This window comes from Gobius niger, assembly GCF_951799975.1.
Source record: "Gobius niger genome assembly, chromosome: 17".
NCBI lineage: Eukaryota > Metazoa > Chordata > Actinopteri > Gobiiformes > Gobiidae > Gobius > Gobius niger.
The window spans coordinates 26,432,968-26,453,873 of NC_136868.1; the positions used below are offsets into that span (position 1 = coordinate 26,432,968).

The 20,906-nt window shown below is 45.7% G+C and overlaps 1 protein-coding gene across 5 annotated transcripts in view; it reads right to left on the reverse strand.

The window, feature by feature from the left end:
- Positions 1-302: 302 nt before the first annotated feature.
- The window catches only part of pde4ba (phosphodiesterase 4B, cAMP-specific a), a 221,403-nt gene continuing 200,799 nt past the window's right edge, over positions 303-20,906 (reverse strand). For 3 of the 5 annotated variants that reach the window (XM_079575595.1, XM_079575596.1, XM_079575597.1), the window contains 8 exons: positions 8,236-8,329; positions 5,345-5,637; positions 3,613-3,777; positions 3,020-3,119; positions 2,776-2,930; positions 2,565-2,687; positions 2,082-2,264; positions 303-1,963 (listed from right to left, as the gene is read on the reverse strand). In XM_079575595.1, coding sequence (XP_079431721.1) covers positions 1,553-1,963; positions 2,082-2,264; positions 2,565-2,687; positions 2,776-2,930; positions 3,020-3,119; positions 3,613-3,777; positions 5,345-5,637; positions 8,236-8,329 — 1,524 coding nt within the window. In that variant the 3' untranslated portion in view covers positions 303-1,552. Of the gene's footprint in view, positions 1,964-2,081; positions 2,265-2,564; positions 2,688-2,775; positions 2,931-3,019; positions 3,120-3,612; positions 3,778-5,344; positions 5,638-8,235; positions 8,330-9,106; positions 9,429-15,651; positions 15,798-20,906 lie in introns of those variants that run through there. The other 2 variants (XM_079575598.1, XM_079575599.1) reach the window with 2 other exon arrangements.

Below are 20,906 nucleotides of genomic sequence, written 5' to 3' on the forward strand. Positions count from 1 at the left end.
GAGTTACCCAGTAAACCAACATGAACACGACCAGCTGGGAGGTCTGCACACCATTTCAAACACTTTTCTTTTCACTCTCAAATGAATTCTGCTTTAGATTAGTGCAACATCTTTTGTAACATGCAGGTCAAAGTGTGCTGAATGCAGCATGTTGTGTACTTTTGTGCCTGATCCCAAAAACTCCACTGTCCTGGAAACCTGATACTGATGAACGGAGGAGGGGAACTTCTATTGACGTCATCGGGCAAAAGCAGCACTTGAGGGATTTTTCTGCTGTGGAAGAAATAGCTGTCCTGATTGTCTTGGGGTCGGTGTGCGTGGGGCCCGGGGGGGGGGGGGGGTCTGTAAACCATGTGGGCTTCACTGATGAGGGCCGCAGCCACACGCACACAGCAGCTGGAAGAGCACCTCTCATTGCGGGGCCCTACATCTAACAGGATTATTCAAAGTGCAGCATATACGTGTGGGCTAAAAATACTCGCTCATGTCGTGTGCCTTTGACCTTCAGGCCTCAGCGGTGATTTGGGTTAAAGCTCGGATGCTCTTCACAGCTGCGCATACTATATATTAACATATTGGCTTGAAAAGTAAATGTTTGAAATGGCCTTCCCCCCGTTTCACACCAAAAGGAAAGAAAATTCACATTCACTTGTGGTTTGTTCTATGCAGCAGATATACAAAAACATGGTGCTGAAGTTATGGATTATTACTTTGCTCTGAAGTTTGCATCAAAGATTGAGTTTCGGTGTGAAAAGGCTGGAAGCACCGGTGGTTGCAGACCTTATAACAAACACAACTACATGAGGTTCAGATGAAAGCGAACACCGTGACTGCAGTTCATCTACCACAAAAACACTGTGCTCGACTGAAAACATACGATGACACACATGCCGATGGTTTGTCTGTTCAATGGATTTGTCCTAACGTTGTTTGTCGATGTTGTTTGGATTTCTCTATTGCCCAATACATGGAAGACTGGTATTTAACATACAAAAAGATTCTGCTCTCTCGGATAAGAAAAGAAAACATTTCACAGACAAACTAGAGTGTTCAATAAATAAAAAACTATTATAAAGACAATAGTAAAAAAGGCACACAAAAGTCCTTTGACAAATGGTACAGGAAAAAGTAAACACTTCTCTTGCTATACAAACTTCTCCATCAGTAGATCTTACTATATGCTACTTCTAGATCATATTGTGTCCGTACAAAAGTCTTAAAGTACAAAACATCTCTCAGTAGTGTCAATGTCCATTAATGCCAGTCCAGAAAAGAAAAATAACCATTTCCCAAACTGGCCAAAATCCTTCAATTTCGCCATCAGTCTTCTGTCCACCCAGACCAAATGTTCGCAGTAAGTATTTCCTGAGAACTCTGAAGCCGCCATTCTAAGACAGTCCGTTCCAATCCGGCTCCAAACACCCAAGTGCAAGACGACCACGTGTGGGCTAAAACTAAGGCCTTGCCTTTGTGGGCTTGTTAAAAGCTCAACTGCAAGAGGATCCACCCTCTTTTTCTAAAACCTTTCAGAGCCACGAGGAGGCTGTGGGCCCTATGTGTCGGTGGGAGACGCCTCGTGTGTCACGATCTCTATTGCAGTGGTAGGCTCCATGTTATCCTCCTGCTCCTGACTGTCCAGATAGTCCAGAGGAGGAGAGCGGGACAGGCTGTCCTCTTCCTCCTCTTCCTCCTCCTCCTCTGGCTCCCCGTCCTTATCCATCCCATCCAAGTCCTCTTCCTCCAGTGTCAGCTCAAACTGGAACTTCTCGCCCCCTCCCTGTACCCCCTGGGGCAGTCCATGTGAGCCCTGATCGTAGAAGGGCGGGGACGGGCTCTGCGGGATCATGCTTTGGTACCAGTTCCTGTTGTCCTCCAGCGTGTCCAGGATGTCCTGGGCATCAGGATGCACCAGGTCGGCCCATGTCTCCCACAGCGGGTGCACGATATAGTCGATGAAGCCCACCTGGAATAGAACAAGGTCACACAGTTCGTTAGCCGTTTTTAGTCACAAACCAACCATATGTGCAGTATATTTGGCCACGTCATCCATCTCTGTGCCAGCTGAAGGAGGCTGTGCATACCTGGCTCTTTTCCACTGAAGCTGTGTGCTTGTCACACATGGGGCTGATCTCCATGCCCCTCTCCCTCTCTCGGTCGCCCTGGTGAAAGAACTCCTCCATGATGCGGTCCGTCCACTGTCGGTACAGCTCCAGGGACTTGGTGGGGTTGCTCAGATCTGCGCAGTGCACCATGTTTCGAAGCACCTAGAAAAAAAAAAACCTCTTTAGATACAGCTGATAGGGCTTACATGCAGCTAGTGTCTATCCATGGTGTTAGTAGTTAGTAGAGAGTTTAGGTCCACGTAGAAAGTGATGGATGAGGTGAGGGGAAACAGTGACAGGAGAGCAGAGGTCATTCATGTGGGAGGTGGAGGAGGGCTGATGACCTTTGCCCTTGGAGCCATCAACAGCGAGTGTTGATCACATCGTTGAAAACCGTTTAAACAGCTAAAGCACTGAAGGGCTCATTTTATGCATCGCCCCCACACTCTATAGTGCGCATACCTGTATTCTGTCCGTGTAGTTATCCAGCAGCAGCACGCCCGAACTCGTCACCTTCTTCGTTTCCACCATTGTCTTCAGATCGGCCAGCAGACTCATATGTTTGGACATGTCAGTGGCTAAAACCTAAAAAAAAACCCAAGATATTCCAAAAATTAAGAAGCTGCAAAATAACAATGCTTACGAAAATCAAGTAAAGTGTCTGATATCGCACCATATCAATGACCATTTTCCTCAGCGACTGCCTTTGCTTTTTGGTCAGATTTTGGAAGATATCGCAGTTGTCTTCTTGTAGCAGCTTGAAACCCACGGCCAAGTGGTGGTTCTCCAGCACCGACTCGTCATTGTACATCAACGCCAGCTCGGAATCTGCAGGGGAAGCAGCAGACGTACGGGTTTTAGCACGGGCCGAAGCCAGGCAGACAAACCGAAGCTCATCGTGTACGTCTTCGACTCACTGGTATTGATCAGGAACTGGTTCGATACTCCAGGATGGTCGACATCGTGGATCGCTGCGGCGAAGATGGCTGCCAAAATCTCTAAATCTGTGAAGACGGCCTGTGCGGAGAGGAAAGCGGAACGGTTAATCCGTGCCAGGTAATGCTAGACGGCCAAGAATTTTGTGTCAGTGGTGAAACGCGCCGCAGATTTCTAGCTTGGTTCATTGGACTGCGCAGATGATTAGCAAATCGAAAAGAGGTTTTTTTAAGGCAGTACTGCTGAGCCCGTAATTTAGACATATTGTTTTATTTAACTCCAGTCAAATTTGCAACACAGGGAGAAAACTGCAAGAGGAAAATCTAATAAAAATATCAAGACATTTCGTCACGCAAACGGTAGACAGAATGTGGAAAATCCTATGGAAGCTCCGTTACAATCCAGGAAATCATTTAACAACCGGAATTAAAGTTTCCCCCAGTCGCGTTGATGCGTGCAGGAGACAGGCAAAGGGGGAGTTCTACAAGCAGCACGTCAGGCATAAATGGAACTATTCCTTTCGCCCGTTTCCCTTACTAAGGTTTAAACAGCTTCGGCGGTGGGGGATGCTTACGTCTAGGGCAGGGGTGGAGAGGAGGATGTGCGTGGACTGGGCTACATCAGCGGCGTGGAGGCTGTTATGGTAGGCCACATCCGCGTGGTAGTGATCTTCTAGCGTCATCATGTAGGCCACAAACGTGTCCGTTGGGATCTTGAAGGTCTTTAGCAAGTCTCGTTCCTAAAAGACGAAGAAAAAAAAAAGAAAGAAAACAAAGGTTAGAGTGTACAGTATAATGTGGGTAGTGTGTTTAGTAGGATGCGGTAACACTGTATGTAGGAGGTAGTAGGAAGCAGTGAGTAAAGTTGGACTGTACAATGTGTCGCATGAAAGTACACGAGATGAAGGATGTAGTATGTAGGATCTGGCAAAGTAGGTCCATGTGTAGTTAGAAAAGGTAGAAAGGTAGAAATGTGTAAGATGCAGCCAGTAGGAGGCATGATTCAAACTGTTGCTCTTTTGTTCCAACCAAGTATCTCCTCAGAAAACGTAGCTTCAATCTGTGACTATCAAAAAATTCAACTAAATGTCAAGCTAATATCGTAAGCGAACAGCTAACTAGTGTTTTTGGCTAACTTCCTGTTGGCCAATGTGGGGTAAAGGCTACTTCCTGTCAAGATTTTAACGGAATTTCTAAATAAAACTTAAACGCCAAGCCAAATGTGTATCATAAAAAATGTGTTCAGACGTTGAAGCTATTCTACCTTCTATTCTATACCTTCTATACCTTCCTTCTATTGATTGGCGGTAAATTAACGTGAGGCTTTAGCGTCGAGGCTAAAACACTTACATGTGAAGTATTTCCATCCTGAGTAAAGTTGTCCATACAAAAACTACTTTTCCGCCATGTACTGTTTGAATACAAATTGTATTAAGCGCGACATGGCTAACTCTCCAGAGGAATAAACGAAGAGAGGAAACTGTCATTACCCTAGAAAGTTAGCATCATGTTGCTATGGAACATTCCGTAGACCAGTGTATCAGTGTTAATTTTGACAACATATTTTAATTTAGTTTTAGTCTTTTGACAAAAATGTAATTCGATTTTAGTCTGGTTTTAGTCAAAAAAATATCTTTTAATTTTAGTCTAGTTTTAGTCGACTAAAATTGCAAGTAAATTTAGTCGACTAAATTCTTAAATGTAGTCGACTTTGCACTGATAATATTCATTATAATCATATTTAATCTTGTTCCTCTGCTTCATGGAGCTGCTCCACGTGAACAAAGCTCAGAGCTGATCCTTCGGCAGTGATTGTAAATGATATGAGGCTTTTTCAGACGCTCAATAGAAGTTTGGATGATTTTAGTCTCTCCTTTTCATTTTTATTTAGTCTTATTTTAGTCGACTAAAATATCTGGACATTTTAGTCATAGTTTTAGTCTCATGAAAAACTTTTAATTTAGTTTTAGTCCAATTTTTGTCGTCAAAAATATCACTTTGACTAAAATGAAGACTAAATATTTTAGTCGACGAAATTAACACCGCAGTGTATTGGGGAAAAAAAAAAAAAAACTACGTCAGGACCGATTTAAGGCTAAAGCTGAAGTAACTTGGGAAAATCATGACTAAAATAGAGCTTTTTCTTTTTTAATTCAATTTGTTTTACACTGCAAAAACCAGTCAGTGAATTTGTGACAAGTTGTGGCTTCTTAACATAGCGCTACAGATATAAACTGGCGACCGTGCAGCCACAAACACCCGCAACAGGCCGTCTGTGTGTAGGACATGCATAGGTTTCTTTTTTACCTGGAAGATGGCGTACATGATGCAGGTGAGCGGCCGGCTGTGGGAGTACTCGGACACGGTGAAGATGTTCAGGCCCCACTTGTTGAGGTCCTCCAGCTCTTTGGACAGCAGCTCCTCCTTGTCCGTCTTGACCCCGAAGCGCGCGATGCTGCTGCTGGACAGGGACGGCCCGTGGGACACCTTTTTCACCCCGCTGATCTGGGTCATCAGCTGCTGCTTCTGCTGCTGCTGCTGCTTCTTCTTCTCCCGCGTTTTGGAGGTCGGCGACGGGATCTCCACCTCATTCTGCTTGTCTGCCGGGGGGGAAAGGAGGGGGTGTATGAGTTAGAGGCTGTTATAAAAGAAAAAAAAAAACACAAACAAACAAACATGTGTGTGCTTTGTTAAAAAGGTGCTCGTAAAAAGGCCGGATCCCAGGTGCACCGTAAAAAATGAAGCGTGGCGGGTGACTTCCTCTGGGGAAGAGCAACCGTCCATTCATCATGTGTCCCGCGTGTTTGCGAGCTTTCATTCATTCGCCCCCCCCCCCCACTCCCGCCTTCCCTCCAATGTCTGCTATGATTTCTTGCGCTCAGCTGGTGGCACATTTAGAGACATAATGTGCAGCTGTGACCGCCAGACCTTCAAAAACCCAAACAGAGCAGCCATTTTCCCACCAACTTTTTGCTGTTCTTGACTAAGATGTGTGTCGACTCGTGCCCAAGGACACACAACAACAACAACAGGGATTTGAACTGGAAACTCTCTGGTTGGAATAGCTTGATATACATTGCTATGTATTGTGCAGAGCTACGCCCTCTTCCACTACTTTCTCCTTTCCTCTTAAGTTTTCAGCTGTGTCTACGCTCGTCTTTCTCGCTAATACTTTTGGCTCTTTTTGAGGTTCTGCTTATTCTGTCTCCTCTCAGCTGTGCCCTGCCCAACCCTTTCATCCTCCTCCATATGGCCTCTTGTGTGATGCAGATGCGCTGCCAGAGAAGAATGGTTTCTTTCCGATTTTATTTTTCTGCTGCTGCTGCTACTACTGGCCCATCAAAGACAATTACAGCCGGATTATGCAGGGCCGTCAGAGACACGTGAGAAAAAGGCCATATTTGGTCAAAACAGCAGGTTTTTTTTTTTCCAGATTTAATTATGCTGAAGACAAATGACCCATCTAGATGTGAGACAAGGCCTCTGCTCTGACAATGCTCAAACCTGGGATGAAAACGGTTCTGTTCAAATGTGTGTCTGACAGCTGGAAATGTTGAATTGGCCCTCCCTGCCCCTACTTTAATCCTGTATGATTTATTGATTTTGATGTAGCTTTTACAGTGTGATTGTATGTACTTCAATACAATCTTATACGGACTGTGTGATACTAATCATTTCAAATATATAAACGCCTCATCTTCCCTAATTCCTTTTGAAGATTGAATACGGCATGCAACATTTAGAGGGCACTTGAAAAACGCTACAAAGTCATTTGGGCGACAGTGGCGCAGATGGTAGAGAGGGTCGTCTCATGATCGGAAGGTCAGGGGTTCGAATCCCACCTCCTGAAAGTGCACACTGTCGTTGTGTCCTTGGGCAAGACACTTCACCCACATTGCCCCCAGTGTCTGCGTACATTGGTGTATGAATGGGTGAGTGGATCCTTGCTGTAAAGCGCTTTGAGTGCCTAATGTAGGTGGAAAAGCGCTATATAAGTTGAGACCATTTACCATTTGCAGTATGATCAAAATAGAGCTTAATCGTTTCTTTCCTATTAGTAGCTCCACAAACCTTTCATGGTAGCAACATGGTGCCAAATAGTTGGGGCATGGGATATCACATAGTTTGCATTTTCGTTTAATTTTGGGGTATTTTACAGAATTATTAAGCATGAGGTTAAAGGCAGATTGCTAAATATTTTTTAAAATGCTAAAAAAGCCAGTATGAGTGTACAAATATGTCCTCATGACCCCGCACGTTGCTCTTCTTGCTGAACATGATACAGTGGTTGGTATAAGACTAGACTAAGACCCCCCTGGACTTCTCCGTCCTACACTATCTGTATATCCAACACTTAACGGCGGGCTTATCTCTGCGATGTCAATCAGTGGTTCCCGGGGTTTGCCTTTTCACGGGGGAAAAGGGGGGGGGTAACTCCGCGGTATCCCTGCCTGATAGACATACATTAACATTGGGATGAGTCACCCGCTCTGCTCAGCTGCCAGTGCCCCAAAAAAAAAAAAAAAACAAACTCTCGCCTCTCCGAGCTGCGAGGGACAAGGGATCGGCGACAGCCAGGAGAGCAGGGTGGCCGATCGATCCCAGGGGCCTAAAAATAGACTGTGAGGGCTCGCTGCTGCTTTGTGCCTGCACGTCCTCCCCCTGGGTTCGTTAGCCCGGGATCTCGTCGCAGGTTGGAGGGGTGGGGGGGTGGGGAATCAACCTTCTAGAGGATACCCCGCATTTGCACCAACAATCGTCGACGCTCTTTGGCGGATTGTCCAGTATTTTCTCTTCAAGAACTCCCATTTTCGCAGCGCTGTCCCAGGCCACTCCTCCGATTCAGGACAACCAACTCGCCCGTCAATCACGTCCACGAAACAGTCACGGAAAACGCAACTTTTTGAACACATTTGACATTTCTTTGACATTTTGATCGCATTTTGACAATCCCCCCCCCCCCTCAACCATTCGCCTCGAGCTTCTAGAAAGAGCTCGATGGCGCAGTATTTTACCGTACGCCCCCACACCAACGGGAGCAACTCGCACGGCAATGCGAAAAACGGAACCCCAACATCCAACCTGATGAGTGTGATGAGTTTTGTGGTCGAGTTTGGAGCATTTGTGGTGTGTTATGTGAGGGCAACAGTGAGCTTGTCTTTCACGTGCATGTGCGTGTGACTCGCTCGCTTCTTTACCTAGGAAGGTGTTGGAGATGAATTCGGAGACCTGGTTCCCCGACCGACTCATCTCCGAGAGGTGCGTCAGCTCCCGGTTCAACATTCTCTTGAACTGTAAGACACAAGCAGAAGGTGGGGAGGATGGGGGGGGGGTGGTAGAGAGGGAGAAGAAGGGGGGGGGGGGGGGGACACGGGCCGTCAGTTTGGGACTTGGGAGACATTACGTGACCACGTTTCATGGAAAACACAAGAGTGCGCAGCGAGCATTTCCATAATTACAGCACAGAGTCAGTGGGGGGGCCCCCGTACATTGCGCTCCATTAAACCCATTAGCGTGCGTAATTATTTGTGTTAACATTGGGGGGGGGGCTGTCACCTTTCGCACACATGCACCGCACTCCCCTCTTTGCGAGCGTTTAAACAGCACAATGAGCCAAACACTCGGCGCTGGGGAGGCTGCGTCATTGGCAAAAAAAAGAAATTCCCTTAAATTTGTCACTGCTCACACTCCGTCCCGACATCATGAAATCCCTCTGACGCCTGTGACCGTGCGAAGGAGGGGATTCAGAAGAGACGTGAAGGAACCAGATGCATTTGACAGTGCACAGTGGACCAGACATTGCAGCATCTGTTTATGACTGGGATGCGAGCGCGTGCACATACGCACACACGGGGCGCTCAGGCGGAGGGCTCAAGATGGAGACCAAAACCACAAAACACTACCCCCCCCCGTACCCCATCATCATCATTATCAAGACCGAGAAAACGCGGCAATCAGAGGAGTTAAGGCAAAGAGCTGGATAGATGAAAAGATAGACAGATAATGAATAGATAAGTGGGAAGGGGGGGGGGGGGGTGAAGGGGATCCCGAAATAGGACATAGATGTACCTTGATGTAGCCCCACGAAACGGACAGCAGGTAATTTGCTTCAGGCATTTTGGACCCCGTTCGTTGATTCCTAACCAAAGCCAGAACTGTAATCCAATGAGGTCCAAAACCGGAAACCGCAAACGAAAAAGAAAAAAAAAAAGAAAAGATTCTTCAACGGCAAAAGACAAAAATGGATAAATAAATAAAATGCCCCCTCTTCAGCAGTGAACCGAGCGATCGCGTGCCATCGGCTGCATCTCCGCGCTGGGAAATAAACTGGAATGGTGTCTTTGAAGCTCCATGGCTGTTTCTTCTTCTTCTTCTTTCGGCGGTCGTCTCCTGCCCCTGCGGCGGACGGTGACGGTGGCGGTGTCGGGGCGGTCCGGCCAGCGGCGGCTTTCGGCTCGGTGGATAAGGGGCCGAGGAAGCGGCAGCTGGACTGGAACCGCGGCAGGCTCGGAGCGCACTGATGAAAAATGGAGAAAGCCAGAGAGAGGCAGAGAAGAGGAGGAGGAGGAGGAGGAGGAGAGGCAGAGGGGAGGGCAGTGATGTTTATCTGCAGGGGGGGGGTTCCTCAAGCTCCGCTGCCGCACCAGCCTGAACCCAATACATTCGACAGGGTTTCTCTGCTTTTTCCTGCTGCCGTTGTTTTGGGATTGTGATTGTGTGTTTGGGAGGGGTTGGTTCTAGTTCACCATTTGGCATGTTTTATGGCTTGTGGGATGGCTTTACAATGACACAAGGGGGAAACTACATATGCTCCATTTTCAGATCTTTGACCAGTTTTCAATGTGTAATACCCAACCTGACTTAATGGACTTAGAACCACACAAAAAAACAGTTTCGATTTCAATTTTTATGGATGTTTTCTATAATGACTCGTTCAAAAACTAAACAAGATATACAAAATAATGCCTTGAACTCAAACTTGGCTCTGTTCATTATTCGGATTTTGTCCGCAAAATATAAGCAACAACAAATGAAGGAAACTTGCAATGCATTTCTTTTCCCTCATGTTTGTGACAGTAATCTACAGCAAAGGTTTGATATCTCTGAATTTGATGTCTTTTTTTTCCTCCTGTTCACCTGCAGTGTCAGTCATTTCAGTATATTTCTGCAACTTATACTTGATAACTGGGACAAAATCTACACACGTGGACAAAAACAGTGCTGCCACAGACAGTCTTTCCGACATCTGTTAAGTTCCCACACTACTGTACGAATGCTTAGGAACGCTCGATGCGAATTAGCCGGTCTGTTAAAAGGATCAAGCGTTTGCGCATTTCCGTAACCTCCTGCAGCTGCTCTGGCGACACACTGACGGCGTGATGCATCGACGTGAGAAAGCTCGCATACGGCCTCGAATCGCATCGACTGCGCCCGTGAGCTGCTGGTAGGAAACACCGTTCGAATGCATTACGCAAATTGGAATGGCGGTTTTTGTGCGTACTTTTTCCCCCTCATGTTGTGCAGCCCTGATTCCTTACAAAATTGATTAGATTTCTTATAAATAAACTAGAGTTGGGGGCTTCTTTGTATCATGTTGGGCTATGCTTAGGTGGGATTTACTGTAAGCATATGAAGCATGTGCCTTTATGTTACATAACACTACGCCGACATGCTCCGAAAAGGGAATTCCTTCCTTTTGCATGTTCAGCCCATCAAACCATAATCTACTTTTATTTTTTGATTGCAACGTCCTCCAGCTCGAGTCTTCCTTCTCCACCGCTGCTGCTTCTTCTTCTTCTGTAATCCCTCGTCTTTTTATGCACCATTGTGGCGGAATGCCATTGAGCCGTGCAGCTCTTCTCCCCCTCCATAAAACAATAGCGGGGCGGGCGTAAACGGGGAGCCCATTTGGAGCGCCGTGCCTGCTCTCCGAAACGGCATTTTTATCGCCATTATATCTATTACCCGTCCGCCCCTCGCCGCCCTCGCTCCCGCGCTCCCCTCTCCGGAGTCTTCTATCGCCTTCCATGGCGGAGAGAACTCATAAGCCTGTTCATTATCTTCTTCCCACAACAATATTAGACGCTGTCAGGGTGTCTGCGCAGGGCTATTTTTAAACGCCAAGGCGCACACACACACGGGCATGGGAGGGAGGGAAAAGAAGAAGAAGAAGCAAGAATGAAAGGCGGAGAGAGACACTGGAGATAATTGTGTTCATTGTTTTTATTTTTTCTCAATCGAAGTAAAAGAGAGAGAGAGAGAGAGAGAGAGAGAGAGAGAGAGAGGGAGAGAGGGGATATGAATTGTGCCTCGTACCGGGCGCCATAGCAACAGCACCAGTCTTCCTGTGCGGTAAAGTTATGGTCGCATGGAGTGGGAATCCTGCCTATTCATCGGGCAGTGAGAATAAAACATGCACAACGAGCTCATGTACCGAGAGACCGAGATCTGGGGCAGGGTCCGCGGAAGGTGCTCACAGCTCCACAGGACAGGGAGTTTCTGACTACATGGCCCCCCCCAAAAAAAAAGTCGAAAACTTCAGTAGAATGAGACCCCCCGACACCCTAAACAAAACCCTCAATGCTCTGGACTCATTTTGTTTCAGTTGCCGTACTGTGACGTCATCTGCATACCCTTAGTTAGGAGTCGATTGGGTTCTTAAATGAGACGAAAGTTGCTCTATTTTCCTGTATTTGATCATATGAAAGGCCTATGCAAGACTTTATTATAACAACACCTTATTGAGCCTTAATAAATGATGAGTTAACACTTAATTCATCATGAACAATCCACTAAGTGTGTGTTGTTTGTTGATGCCATGAATGAAAAGGCCATCCTCATAAGATGCATGATGAAGCGTTATTAAATGTTATTTATGAAACAGTTTTCAAGCAGACCCATCGCACACTCTGTAAAATAGATCTAAGAGCTGCAGCTGGAAGTGAGCAAAGCGGCGTCCCCCCCCCCCTCTGTTGTTCCCAGGCAGACATGTGCCGTGGGTCGCCCGCGCTGTCACGAGGATGCGCCACACTCCGCCGCCACCGCTCGCATCGGCCCAGTGCTGCAGTCGCCCACCTCCCCTCCTCTTGTCCCCCCTCACCCCCCCCTCCGCTTCCCACCCTCCTCTCCTCTCCCTCCGCTATCTCTCCCTGCCACTTACATGTCAATTTCTCCCCCCCCGGCCCCGCTACGATCGCCAACACTGTCATCAATCCCCCTGCCTGTCTGCGAGCGCGGCCGCGATCAATGGGTCGTCCTTGAGGCGGCGCGGGGCTAGGCCGACCTGGCGGCGGCGCTGCGAGGTAGCCCCCGTCGCTGCGAGTACAGTCGGTGGGATGCGCGCCGCCCTGACGCTCGGGCAGCGCAGTCACGACGCAGGTTTGGTTTGGTGGGATCCCCCCCCCCCCCCCCCCTCCCCCATGCCAGACAATGCGGCTCGACTATGAAAACAGCCTCAGTGTGTGATGATTTGAAGAGATGCTGTATAAGAGGACTATAGGGTAAGACTGTTACATTAGCACGAGCTTTAAAATACGGCATATTTATATAAGCAAGAAAACAAATTAGGTCTATGCATAAATCATAACAATTTAAAATGACTTCATAATTTTATATGTATTTCCTGATGATTAACAATGCTACTTATTGACAGTGTGAGTAAAAAGCCTATTCGATTGGATTGATTGCATAAAGTAATCTAGAAATAAGTGAAATTTTCTTGAAATAAATCAATGTGTCCTTTATTTGAGTGTTTGAGAAATAACTACATCTGTTAAATTTCAAGAAAATTTATGAAAAAAAAATAAAAATCTGATTTAGAGTGCAATAACACCTTTTTCTTCAAATCAATTGCTCAAATCAAGGACGCATTAACTTATTTCAAGAAAATTGTATTTATTTCAAAATGACTTTTTGCAGTGTAAGCATTTTCCGCCATGTAAACAAACTGATGGTCAGTTAAAGCCATGCTGTGTAACGTTTCAAAATATAAACACCCAAATGACTTTCCTGACAGGTGCATCTATCGGTGAAATGTATCTAAAATCATGTGTCTTAAATGATTCATTTGCCGGGAGCGGGACGTCACCAGCTCATCTCCGTGGAGACATTGCAGCTTTGCTTTGACCACAAGTGGCCAAACATGGGGTTTAGATTCATAATCTGATAACCAAGTCAAAAAAAAAAGAGTTTTGCATATGTTTCTTGGAATGTTGCGCAGTGTGGCTTTAAGTCCCAAACCCGGCAATGTTTGAGGAAGTCTCTCATGTAAGCAGCGGGTAAAATATGGATATGTAAGCTTATGCTGGTTACAAAGCACTGTCCATAAATGTGTCCCACACCACAGTCAGTTTAGCAAAGATGTCCCACTCAGTGAGCCCCTATGTTTACCATGCTCGGCTCGCGCGGACGATGCAAAACAGCAACACAAATTCACTGAGTGGGCGTGAGCTCTAACCACCTAACGCGCAAAATCCGCAGTGGCATCCATGGGAAACTGTAAACATCATGCAGCTCAATGTGGGAACCAATATTTTTCTCCCTCCCTCTCTCTCTCTCTCTCTTTTTTTTTTAAACGTGGGGAGGGCAGACATCAGAGGATCCTCCCACAAGAAGGAACAAGTCAGAAGATGGGAAGTTCGAGGAGACATGGAGAGGGGCGGGGTTTTATATAAGAGTTAGCTGCATAAAACATAAAAAAAAAGCAGAAAACCCGACGGCAGCGGGGGATGTCTGCGCGCCGTGCTGGAAGAGAGGTTCCCCAGAGGCGGGAGAAACGGCTCACATGCAGCACTAGCAGCAGCAGCAGCAGGAGGAGGAGAGGGCTTTTCTGACACAAGCACAGGCTGGCACATGTGCACACTGAGGAGGACACACAGATGATTGAGCGATGAGCACCGTTTTGGAGCCTTTAAGCCAATACGATGAAGCTTGGCTACAAACTGTCAAGAAAGTACTCCTCTCTTTGCCATAACACCTCCCGCACTTTTCTATGTAAATGTAGAGCAAGTTTTCCTGTTTATTCATTATTATCCCAAGCTAATTCAGTGACATCATGGGACTGAATCATGAAAGACTGGAACATGTGACGTTGTCGATATCACACATGCAAAATAAAAAAAACATGCCTGTGCAGGGATGCGGAGGTGGGTGAAAGCTTTATGCTGCGTTGGGGCCACTAGTGGGCGCTCCCTGCTCAGTCGCGAGCGAGCGAGACTGCAGGGCTGACCCGCTTAACCCCCGACTCTGAGCGCAGAACTCCAACTGGAATCTCTTTGTCCCACACATGGACCTTTTCAAATAGATATCGACCGCCGCCGGCGTATTGACTCTTCATTTCTGTATTTTGCTGTGCTTTTTGAAAAAATACTTTTCTCAGGCAACAAAACTACACAGAAACAATGAAATGAATCAAATGAGAAGCATCAGTAAATGATCAAAGTTAATTTTAGTTGAGGTTTTACACATTTTTCACAAAGTTGCCTTGTCAAAAATGACCTAGTGATATGTTGGACTATATATCAGGAAGCAATGTTCTTTTCCAATTGGGTTGAAACAAGTTCTCTGCCACTACAACCATGTAAAACCTTTGCACAGGGGAAACTGAGTACCTAAACAACAAGCTTCTTCTATGCTTTTTTCTTTACATATACTCAAATTAAACTCATAACTTGGTCGGCAGCTGGCGCTCCAGTCCGAGCTCACCTTGGTGACGTCCCTCGAAAGTAATACCGGGGCCTTGAATGACATGGCCGGGTACAGATCTGGAAAGCTGCGCATGCATTGTGCGTATGTCGGCTGACTCTTTAAAGTCTATATAGTTATATCTTTACTGAAACGGCATTAAGACCGCTCTCCCTGTGACTCACACCCTGTCTGTGCGCCTTCACCTCTGCAATAAGGCAAAACCAGAAAAAAAGAAAAGAAAAAGGAGACGAGCGCGCTAATGTTTCTGTACAGTATGATTCATACCTGAGGGCCTGTAGGCTGGTGCTGTTCTATATCTTTCTCTTTCTCTGGATTCAGATTGACAGTTGGTTGCCCAGTTTTACAAACCCAAGAGAATTCAGACCACTGTTTGCACTATTACTCCCGAAAGACAAACACTTCCTGCATTATTTTTAAGTCAAACATTGGAAGTAAATGAAATGCAAAAAATGCAGTTTTGCCAAAAGGTTAACGAAAACGACAATTTCTTACAGTAAACCCAGGAAATGACCTCCAACCATCAGTTTCCCCTATTCTCAACTCATCAAAGTTGAGTGTTCAAAGCATGGTCCGCAGCATTCTCACAATACGCCGAAATTGCTATAAAAGTGCTTCAAAGTTCCAACAAAAGTTTACCCTACTGAAAAGTTTGACCGTCCAACCACACTTTAGTGAGCCCATAGTGACACTTCAAAACCCGGAATATAAAAATGCATGTTCAAATACAGTGATTGTCCATAAAACGCGCTTCAAAGTCACAACACACAACTTGTCCCAGGACAGAATCCTTTCCCCAAACTATAGAGCAAAGTTCTGGGATCGTTTCGCCGATTCACCAAACTGCACAACAACCACATGGCAAAGTAAAACATATATATATATATTATTGTGCAACATTTCAAACCTACCTTTCTCCAGCCATTGAGCTTCCCTAGTTTCCTCTCTTTCTTGTCAAAACAGCAGGCTCCCATGTTGGAAAAAAGTTCAAACCTCTTATCACCACATGGGTCTGAAAAACACAAAGCCAGGACCAAGTGCTAGAGCCACACTGACTAACTCCGTCCCCCTGCGCTTTGACTTGTGAGCCAGGGGGGCGGTCCAAAAAGAAACGGGCCTCGTGGGGGTAAGCTCCGCCCTCCCCTCAGTGATGGGACGCCCGCCTGTTGCACGTCTGCAGCGCGCGTGTGTGTGTGTGTGCACTGTCAATAGCTCGTTTGCAGAGATGCTGGTGCTTCCTGAATCTCGGAGCGTAGCTGTGGAGGGTTTCCAGGCAGGAGTGTGAGGAGAAATATAGAAAGGATCTGGGTGAAAGTTTAGGCGTGACAAAAGAAGCATATTTTGCGCTGGTAGATTGTGCGAGCAGTGTTGCTTCACTGTGGCTGATAATGCTGTACCTTTTGGTATCGAGGCCAAACAGGTGGAATTCACCCCAGACTTGACACTGATGAAAAAAGTACCAACATGCACAACTGTAAGACGATTTTTTTATATAGACTGTAAAGTAGCAGGCCAGTTCTTGTTATTGCTAGCGTTACTGTGACAGTAAAGCACCACTTTGCGGCCTTAAAAGGTGTGAAACATGCTCATGAAGAATTGGGAGTTGCATAGAGTTTGTATGTTCTATAAGCGGCCCTAAATGCGACTCATTTTTGGCAGCCGTCAGACTTCTTGTTCAATTGGCGCACATCTCCAGAGACGGTACTTTTTACGGCAAGTTTCATAATTACACATTAAAAACCTCCAAAACCATCATTCTATTGTGAAACAGGTTCCACGCCTATATAAAGGAGTGTCTCAAATGCACCCGGGTGTTTGACTTTGGGCCTCCATACGCTTCGACATGCCCCCAGTGAACACAGTGAGGACACCCCTGCTTTAGCTACTCTTATGAACGGGTTCATTTTTTCAAAAACATATATTGTTTTTGCTTTGAATTCTTAATAGCTTTGATAACCTTTTTTTTATCACCTCAGACTGCATGGATAGAGATGAAGTAGCTTAGGCAAAAAACTACTTTAGAAAAAACGGCATACTTAAAGGCCCTGTACCTGATGGTATGGTCAAAGCCTGTTCATGATTTTAAATGTATTTCTACCATACACGTTCTTCGTGATCAGTATTGTTGGGAGTACTCCATAAAAGTAACGTAACATACTATATTTCTTTGATTACAGTATTTCACACCTAATCTAATTACTGATTACCAGTTTGTTTATTTTAAAAGGGGTATTATGCTTTTTTCAGTCCCATAGCACCAGTCTATATCACACTACAATGATGACAAACCTTCTGTTGGTCTGTAAATGCAGTAAATTAGAATAACTGCTTTGTATATAATGTCTCTCTCAAAATGGCTGTAGTGAATGTCTTGAAATAGGCGTCTGTCTCTTTAAGAACCTCTGACCCTTTCAGACACGCCCCCTCCACACGCTGTCTGTGGCATCAGTGGGGAGGGGGTTCTGCTGAGGAGCAGTGGTTGGTTACTCGGCTGGTGATGAAAGCTCGGAGGCGTCTCCAGGAGGTGGGGGCGTTCCTAGGAGGACTCAGGCAAACCTATCCCTAAAATGGCCGCCATCAGAGTTTTTACAGATTACTCAAAAATACGTGAATGTGCCAAGGCAACACTTCAGGCATGTTTTTAATGAGGGAATGACATAATAACATGATGTAAAGCTTGAAAAAGTCAATTTTGCATAATACCCCCCCCTTTAAACAAAAAGGATGAACCCCGGGTGCTTAGCTCTGCCCCACTTAGTTTTTCACAGTTGAGGACGTCTTATTTCCCACAAAACCGACAATGGAGCACAATGTTCTTTGCTTTAGACGATTACTCAAAATATTGCCTGTAATTCCAAACCTCATAGCTAGATTTTACTGCACCTTAAAAGGGTAGAGAGGGCAGAGAGGTCGAGGACTTCATCAAGTCTAAACTCTTTCCTCACATTTCTATTTGCAGAAAACATCACAAGCCAAACACATGCATTTCCAAAATATCCTCCAGCACGTGCTCTTCAACCCCTCTTTTCCTTTAAAACGGCTTTCTTCCCAAGCCCTCTGTCATCGTCAATTAATTTGATATTATCCAGTTGCTTCCCACAGTCCGGAGCGTGGTGCATGTGTGGCTAGCTCGTGCGCACCTCTCACAGCACTTGCTTTGACCATTACCTTGAAATCAAAGATGGAAGCACCCCCCAACTCCCCTTGACACCCTTCAGACAGACAGAATACCATGCACAGTCGCAAACACTAAGTCCTTTTTTGAGTCCTTTTGCCCCGGATTTGACCTTGAAGGCACAGAGTTTCTCCTTACAGGCCCCCGCGCTCCGGTTTCATAGCCTGCCACAGATTGAGTTACTGGTGTTTCCATCCCAAACAGTCACTCGGCACGTTAGCTGTCGAGGGGTAGGGGCGCAGTATAGTATCCAGGTCAAGTGGAATGATAAATGGGACAGTGGGTTTTACAATGTTGAAAGTAGGTGACAGGTACAAGATGGTGGACCAGATAAAGGTACTATCATGTAAGTGTAGAGCTGAACACTGTAAACATGGTGATAGCGTGCTCTGGCTAGTCTACGAAGTACGTCAAGTGTTTGTAGCACGTGCGCTAACTCGTTCAAAATGTTATGTGACTGTTGCACCGATGTCTGCACTTTTATCTTGGAAAGCGTCGCCAAATCGGTTTGTTGTTACCAGAGCTATAAAACAGCACTAGTGGTACAGCTGGTGGTCTGGAATCATCAGGTGGGACTGTGGCAGCAGGTTCTGGACCAAGCTCGGAGACACATTTTCACTTCAACATCAGGAAAAAGGAAAACGAGAGACTAGAGAAATACCAGGGGCTCAGAGAAGAGCTGGAGAAAACCTGGAGGGTGAAGGCATCAGTGGTGCCCGTGGTCGTTGGGGCACTCGGGGCAATGACCCCCAAACTGGAGGAGTGGCTCCAACTGATCCCAGGAAATACATCAGGCATCTCGGTCCATAATATATAAATGATAATGTAACAATCTTTTCAAGAGCTTCTAAAATGGGGTCAAAATGGCAAACCTGAAACCATATGCTTGGAAAATTCACCGAGCCAAACTTCCTCCCGAGTAACTGATTACACGCTCTACTATTCTTTACATTGAAATCCCTGCATGTGATTTCCTTGGCAGCAGACGGTGACTCAATTTATGGCCAAAATTTCCCTGGCACAAGGTCCAAACACATCTTTCACTTTCTTTATTAGGCAAAGATTTCGGACATTCCCCCCCCCCACCTAATATCCGTCTGAACGTACCCCCCTGCCAACTTCACAGCGATTGCAAAAGTGCTAAAAAAAAGCGTCCATAAACCTGGGATGAGATAAGGCTTTTTGTGTCATAAATGTGAGCTTGCCGGCTTTTATGGCTGTTAGGAGCAGGGCTACAGATGTTGTGACATTTCTCACCTCATGAACAAGAGCGCGGGGTTGACGCACCGAGCTCTCGCCTCTTCAGCCGCAGCACGACATTTTGATCAAAGCGCACCTTTAATGGAGCGATTGTGCAGAGATACAGTCCTCAGGCGTGTAGCATTTAAGGGGTAGAAGCACTGTTACTTGTATTTGAGGCAGTGAATGAAGAAGTACAAGCAGCGATGAATTGCTTTAATCATTGAGCTAATATTTCAGCCAGGATTGACGCAGTGACAAATGATGTGTTCAGATGTCCAAATAAAAAGTAATACTGTATATAGAAAATAAGAAGAAAAAAAAGAAATCATAATGTTGTTGTTTTATTTATTTTATATCTATTTATGTCTTTTTTGTCCTGTTTATTGGGTTTTAGTGTATTCTTCAAATGTTTTACTTGCAGCACGTTTTTGTTGTTTAAAGAGACTAGATGCAAGTTGGCTTCTGCCACCTCAGGTCTTACGTGTAACTGCAGTCTCTATGTTAAAAAAAAACTCTGTATAGTCCCTTTAAAGCAGTACTAAGTAACTCATGTCCCTGGAGGCCATAAGCGCCACTGCAGGTGTCGTAGCATGTTGCGTTTTTTACTCATTAATTGTCCGGGAGAGTAAATACAAAGAAAGGACAAAGGGAGAGACGGATATTGTACATCCAATTACACAATGGAGATCATTTTTTTCACTCAAACTTTCCTGTAAATACTGTTTAAGTGGCGCTAACCCGCAGCTAGCTTTGCCTGTTAGCCTGTTAGCTTCTTCTTCGTGATTCCATTAGTGCGTATTGGGGCTTCCGACCCGGAGGTAGTCAAGTTGCAATTGCTTTCTGGCCAGAGACACCAGGAGGATGTGAAAGACCCCCCCAATCATCTCATTAACTAGGGATGCACCGATACGGATACCAGTATCGGGTATCGGGCCGATACCACATGCTTGTACTCATACTCGTACTCATTCATGAGGTCCCGATACCAGAAACCGATATCATTTGACGTGCGGCCAGCGCTGCTACGAGGCGCAGCTACGAGGCGCAGCTACGAGGCGCAGCTACGAGGCGCAGCTACGAGGCGCAGCTACGAGGCGCAGCTACGAGGCGCAGCTACGAGGCGCAGCTACGAGGCGCACCTCTCAGCTGAGGAGAGAAAATAGCGACACACTGGAGAATTCTTTAGTGTAAATACAATAATCCACATAAAGCTGACTTTATTACAGACTGCGCTCTCTAAACCAGAGTCTGAGCTGGATTTAACCAGAGCTAAATGTTGTTAGAGCTGCAGCATCTGCAGTGTTTACACCAAACAGGCTAACGTTGCTAACTCGCGGCTAGCAGTTTTAGCCATTCTGACGCCATTTTATGCCCAGGGGTTTATTTGAAAACCTAACTAAACTAACCCAGCGACTAAAAAGTCCTCAGAAAATCCAGAATAAAGAGATACAGCATGTTTATATTGAGCGAAAATCAGCTGCAGCAGAACAGTGAAAACGCTGTAGCTACTCGCTAAGTTACTACAAACACATGAGAAAATCTACAGGAGCTGAAGTAAAGACGAAAAGAGACCATTTAAGTAACATCTCAATACTATTGTTTAATAAAAACACATAAATGAATAAAGCACAGGCATTGGGAGCTTTTGGACATGGGCTTTTCTGTCTACGATGGACAGTGCAATAAAAATTAAAAATTATATTGAATGAAAATAAAAATAAATAAATGGCATCAGCACTATTCTAATAA